At 46.6% G+C, this 6,532-nt stretch overlaps 1 protein-coding gene across 1 annotated transcript; it reads right to left on the bottom strand.

Moving 5' to 3' along the window:
- Positions 1-3,924: 3,924 nt before the first annotated feature.
- LOC123045362 (probable BOI-related E3 ubiquitin-protein ligase 3) lies at positions 3,925-5,889 on the bottom strand. The gene is made up of 2 exons (XM_044468390.1): positions 5,020-5,889; positions 3,925-4,899 (listed from the first exon to the last, which is right to left on the bottom strand). The coding sequence occupies exons 1-2, from the start codon at positions 5,461-5,463 to the stop codon at positions 4,372-4,374; spliced, it is 972 nt and encodes a 323-aa protein (XP_044324325.1). The 5' UTR covers positions 5,464-5,889; the 3' UTR covers positions 3,925-4,371.
- Between the last annotated feature and the right edge of the window lie 643 nt (positions 5,890-6,532).

The following is a 6,532-nucleotide window of genomic DNA, read 5'->3' as shown; positions in this document are numbered from 1 at the left end:
TCAACAGATCTGGTTTGAAGGGCACCAGGAGGTCCGGTTGAGTAGCGTTTTTGGGTCCTCTTGGGTCTAATTATAGATTCTGTAACCAAACACAGAAAATGACTATCCTTGGTTCCTTGATTGGAGGTGCCCACAACAACCGAAAACTATGCCATGAACAAAGGGAAAGGTTAAAAAAGAACTAACGTTGAGCATCGCAAATCCTACCTTTTTCATGTCAAATTATGTTGCAGCGAGCAGGGGCGGACCCAGGACAAAAATTACCCGGGGTCCCACGTCTATCATATATATTTGGATACCAAGTACTAATATAGCTAAATATAACACATTTAACAATACAATATACCTAGAATACGAAATAACCATGAATATGCTTACCAATGATCCAAAATAAAGAGTTTCACTTGAAATATTAGTTGATCATAGGAAATTGATCATCAAAGAAAAATCAAAGTGTCCAAATTATGAATAAAGTATAACCGACGACGAGAAAATGCAACATCAGATCTTGATTGCCTACAAATAAAAAAACAAAACCACTAAGTAACATATTAATTATAGTTGTGTAATAATAAGTAAGTTAAAACCATTACCTTTCTAAAATGGTTTCCTACGTTCTTTCATGGCTTCAAAGCGATCAATTACCGCATCATTAGTAACCTTCCTCATTTCGCTTTTCTCCACATAACAAATAAGGTTGTACTTCAAGGAGTCATCACCAAGACGATTGCGCAAATATATCTTCACAATTCTCATAGCTGGAAAAGATCTCTCAACTGTAGCAGTGGCAACAGGCAATACTAGTGCTAGCTTCAAAAGTCGATAAACCAAGGGATAGACAATATGTTTTTTTGTCTCCACCATTTTTTGAGAGAGCTCACAAATATTACTTAAACCAGAGAAGCGATCATCTGCTCGGACATCAGCAATGTAAAGATGAAGGTGATGTCTAAGGTCCCTCAGTTCTCCATCATCGAAATCTTTTGGATAAAGTTTAGCTAGACTCATCAAATGCTCTAAGTTGAAATCACGAAATGATTCATTTGGGCTCAAAGCCGCTGAGCAAACAAGTAGTTCCGAATTTTTCTCATTGAAGCGATTATCAAGTTCTTGAAGCAGCCAATCAATAACATCATTAAAACAATCCACTTCATAATGATGCCTATTAGTGATACCTGTTTTTTGCCGTGGCTTCTTTGGATTCACATATTGGTCTTCCATTTCCAACTTGGAAATGTCATGCTTGTCACAAAAGACATATGCTTCTTGTAGGACAGATTCCCATCCCTTTCCCCTTAGATCATTCAAGGAGGCTTTGGTTGAATTCACACAATTTATGGCATTCACAATGTCCTGATTCTTGTGTTGTAGGGCCAATGATAATGTGTTTGTGATTATCAATATAGTTGACATAAGTTGTAAGTAGAACACAAAATCAAAAGACTGGAAATAAACAAGAAGACCACATGCGTGCCTTCTATTTGTGTCATCCCTGTCTTCTTCTTCCACATATTCTAGCACTTTGACAACTGTAGGGAACATATCAATCAAACTCTTAAGAGTTCTATAGTGAGAACTCCATCGAGTGTCTCCGGGTCTTTGAAGAGCTAGTTCTTGATTTAATCATGTACCACTTTTTAGTAGTCCACAACCTAAAGCTTCACACACTTGTTCTTTATATTTGTCTCGAATCAAGTCCTTTCTCTTTGAAGATCCAGAGACCACATTCAACAAGACTGAGATCATATCAAAAAAATTACCAATGCATTTGTGCTTCCGAACAACAACCACAACAACTAACTGAAGCTGATGTGCAAAATAGTGAACATAATATGATGTGCTATTCTCTCTCATGATTAAGGATTGCAAGCCATTAAACTCACCTCGCATATTGCTCGCACCATCATATCCTTGCCCTCTAACTTGCTTGAAACTTAACTTATATTCTGCAAATAAATCATCAATGGCAGACTTGAGATACTTGGAAGTTGTCTCCTTCACATGAGTAAGGCCAACTAATGTCTCTATGGCACTTCCACATTTACCAACATACCGCAACACCACCGCCATTTGCTCTTTACCAGCCACATCCCTTGACTCATCAACCAGCAAAGAAAATACATCATTGCCAATTTCCCGAAGAACAGAATGCAATATCTCCTTTGCAAAACATTCAACTATGTCCTTCTGAATCTTTGAAGAAGTCAACTGATTATTACCTGGAGCATTATGGGCCACAACTTTTTTTACCTCTGGATTCTGCTCCGCTGTATAAGCATGAAATTCCTTGAAATTGCCTTTATTGAGAGACTCGTCAGACTCATCGTGGCCACGGAAAGGCAACCCTTGCTTCAGTAACACTCTAGTAACATCAATTGAGGCATTTAGTCGAGTATAATAAGCATTCCTCTCAGTGTTACTTTGGTTGTTTAGAGCAACATAAATGTGTTGCTTTTGTTTCAGCAAAGCATCACAATCTCTTTTTGCTTGGTTGTGAGCACTATTGATGTCTCCTACATGCTCCCTTAATCTATATTTCTTATTCCAACTTGACCAACCATTTGCAACAAATGCATCATATCCAGCTTCTTTCTTCTTGCGCGGTCTAAACAAGAAACAACAAAAACAATATGCTTTTTGTTTGGACTCACTATACTCAAGCCAGCTCTCAAACTCATCAAACCATTCCCGAACGAACCTTCTATCTTTACCACATATTTCTGTCACTTCAAAATCTGCAGTACGAGGTTGAGAAGGGCCATTGGCCAAATACTTCCTTCTTACCATATCTCTCTGATTCGGATGGTACTCATCTATGCTTCTCCTTTTACCTGGATCAAATTGAATTTCTTCTTCCCAATTGATCTCTTCAACTTCAAAGGAATTTCTTGTAGTATTAGCAGAACTAGGTTCATGTGTGGAGGCATCATTTTGTCCATGTGATGATGGCGGGGTCGGAACATCAATCTGTTCATGTGTTGAGGCATCAATTTGTCTATCCGATTGTGTCGGGACCGAGCCATCATTCTGATTATTTTCGTGTGACGGACCAACATTTTCATCTTGCACCGAGGTTCTCCTCTTTTTTAGAAACCTTTCCATGAACTGAGCCTCTCCTGAAATTTGTAATTTATTCAGATAATTAAAATTTGCATGAAAGAAAAGAACTATGAATCATGTGTACATACATAATATTAATACTTGTCATATAAAACATACTTGACATGGTGCCGGTGCTTCCAGCCGTCTCCACTGGTTGCACAATTATCTCAAACCTATCTCAAATAGTCCAATTACCCAATACAGTCAAAATCTCTAGTATTATCCAGTACCCCTAATTCCCTAGAGGGTTAGGGATACAAAGCAATAATTAGATCAAGATTTATAAATAGAGGCTGAGGCAGAAGCACATCAAATTGGGGGTCTGATGCAGGGTACCTATGACTTCTTTTCTTCACTGATTCGGCGAGTTGCCGCGATCTGCCGATAGGCGGCGAGTACAGAGGCGAAACAGGAAGGGCACGAAGCGCAGTCGAGCAGACGAACAGGCAAGGCGAAGGGCCGGCCGAAGGCAGGATCGATCGACCGATGTACTGCTCGCATCCCTGGAAAGGCTGGACTGGGCCTCCGTGGCTTTCATCCTAGGCTGGGGCCTGGGGCTGGGCTGCACTTGCGCTATGTTGGATGGAGCCTGGTTGTACGGGTGTCCTTAAGAAAATTTAGGGGTGTCCCATTGTATATGGGCTCTATATTTATAAGGTAAGAGAGATTTTTATCCGGTGTCCTGTGCTACCTGCTGGGCTAACGTGGGCTCGCCCCTGGCGGCGAGGATGACGAGCAAGCATGGCAAATCCTAGCAAAGAATAGAACAAGCCGAATTTGTCATTGCTCACTAAAGAAAATCGTTATCCTCGACAATATAAATTGTTATGGAAACGTTCGATTTGCCATATGTCGTGCCAGCAAACGTTCGCAGGTCATCAAAATCCTAAACAAAATACACTCTAATCCTACTTGAAGACGAAAACGCTAAAAGCAAACTAGGGCGCTCTATTTGAAATTGCATTCAGTTCCTGCCATTCTTGTCCGAAATAACAAACCCACAACAGTTTGTTTTTCTGGCTAATTCATGCAGCTACTGAAAGTAATATGCTCTGCAAAACTCCAGGAACCACTTGTACATTTAGACGCGGGTCTCTATAGAGAGGTGAGATTCCACGTGACCTGCTGCCAAATTCTTGAAGCACCGCGACTTCTTCGGTAAACTGAACCCACTGTAGATTGATAACATGGGCAAGTTGATCAAGCCTGCTGAGGCCTGCTGACTTTCCTGTCGCAAACCGTTTCGGAGGCGGCCACTGGTTCCTTCAATCACGAGAGCAGGACATGGAGCGACGCGTTCTTGGTGGTCGCGCACAACGGGCAAGTGTCCACGGCGGCGTCGCACGCGCTGCAGAGGCACAGGTGCCTGCACGGCAGCAGCAACACGCACGACTCGCCCTCGCCGCAAGCCCTGCACGCCGCCGCCGACGCCTTGGATGCCGCAGCGTCGTCGCCGGCGGGGGTCTCGAAACAGCAGGACCGCGCGTCCTCGGCGTCGCCGTCTCCATCCGCTCCGGTGGCGGCCACGGCAGCGCAAGGGGATTGCAGAAGCTGGTCGAGTGTAGCTTGGAGGCCCGCAGCGACTGCCTCGTGGCTCTTGGCGACGCGTATCCACGCCTGACCCTCGGCGCAAATCTGGGTGAGCCTCTCTGACAGCTTCGCGTTGCGGCAGCGCGCCAGCTCCAGCGCGGCCTCCGCGGCACGCAGCTGCCTCGCCGCAGCACGCTCCGCCGCCGATACCAGCGCCGTGACGTGCTGCTGCCGCGCCTCCTCCAGCCCCGCGCGCATGCGGTCGGTCTGCAGAACGTCCATCAGAATCACCTCGAATCAATACACCGTGCAATCAAACCAAGAACTCGAGCCCAATCACCAAGATAGAAAGAGAAACGGTGCGTGCATGAACAAGATGGTACATACCTCGAGTCGTAGGACTGCATCGATCTCCATGCCCTGACGGTACAGCTGCGAGAGCAGGTCCGGCGGCGGGCCGGCGGCATTGATCATTCTCCCACTGGTTGACGCCGTGCCGGAGCCCACCGCCCTGGTCAGAAGATCACCGACGGGCACACGCCCCTGCCCGCGCTGATTCTCCAAGTATGAAGGCGCCTCCGGCACGACGCGCGCCCGCTTCCTCTGCACTATACCGTGGCTGCGGGTGGTATTGTCGTGCCAAGTGGGATCGACGCGCGGAACGTCGCCGAACAGCGTGTTCCCAGCAGCGTCCAGTTCCGGCCCGCGCTTGAGGTTCTCGGGGAAGAAGAGGGAGCCGCCCGTCATCTCGTCCTCCAGAGCACTGACGCTGTTGTAGGCGTGGAGGTCGTGGGGGAAGGCGTGGGAGAGGTTTTGCGCCTGCACGGCCATGGCCAACCACTACGGCGTGCTAGCTTTCTGGTTTGGCGAAGGAAGAGAGAGAGGAGAGGGAAACGGATGAGGAGACGGTCGTGGGCGTGGAGGCCTATACGGAGGGAGGGAGGGAGGTTTTATACGCGTCCGCGTTTGCGGTTGGGGAAAAAGCCATGACTTGAAGCGGCACTCCGGTGGGAGGACACGTGACGCCACTGCACGTTGGGCAACTGACCGGCGAGATAATTCGCGGTCGACGATCCATCCATGCAGGGCCGTCCCAAAGATCAATCTACAGCACCCAAAGAAGCGGTAATTGCGGTCAAAAGTCCGCTACGAACAGCTTGGTAGCGGCGACCAAACAAACAGATTGCGTGATGCGATCCCAACGTACGTACGGCTACCGCCAAAGAAAAAGGATCGCAACGGGGACGCGCGAATCAAAGCTCGCTGGGCCGGATAACAGCTGAATTCAATAAATAGGGGCAGGTTACCGGTGGCATCACGTTCGGCTCCACATCTTGTGAAAACGCCAAGCGAGTGATCAAGAATTCAAGACGCGCCCTGCAGAACCGGATCTAGATAGCAGCCTCGTCCTGCTGGTCACGGAAAGAGCGCACAGTAGTGGCCGCCCTCGTGTAGCTCTGACGGAGCACTGCCCTCCATGATTGATCTGGGTCCAAGCGACGGACGGGGTACGTACTAGTTAATTCAGCGCCGATAAAGCAAGCACATGCAATGCAAACAAGGAGCTTATTTGGCGCGCGCGCACACACACATCACCAAACCAGCTCATCGAGCGGCGTCGGCAGCCACGATCCACAGTACTCCATTCTTCCAGGCCTAATCCGTTTTTTAAGACCGCCTTTAACTATTGACAAAAAATAGTAATACATGACATGCATAATGTGAAAATTGTATCATTAAAAACTCCTTTCGCATACGAGTTTGAATGTATGCTTTGTGTAAATTGCATGTCATATATTATTACTCTAACATTTGATCAAAACTTAGCCTTAAAAAACACATTAGGCCTTAAAGGAGGGAGTAGTACTATAGTGCTGTCGGGCATGTGCATGGGCAGGGG

The sequence above is a fragment of the Triticum aestivum genome, chromosome 2B (genome assembly GCF_018294505.1).
Source record: "Triticum aestivum cultivar Chinese Spring chromosome 2B, IWGSC CS RefSeq v2.1, whole genome shotgun sequence".
In the NCBI taxonomy this organism is placed as follows: domain Eukaryota; kingdom Viridiplantae; phylum Streptophyta; class Magnoliopsida; order Poales; family Poaceae; genus Triticum; species Triticum aestivum.
The sequence above is the reverse complement of the archived record's forward strand: the minus strand, read 5'-3'. Positions and strand labels throughout refer to the sequence as shown.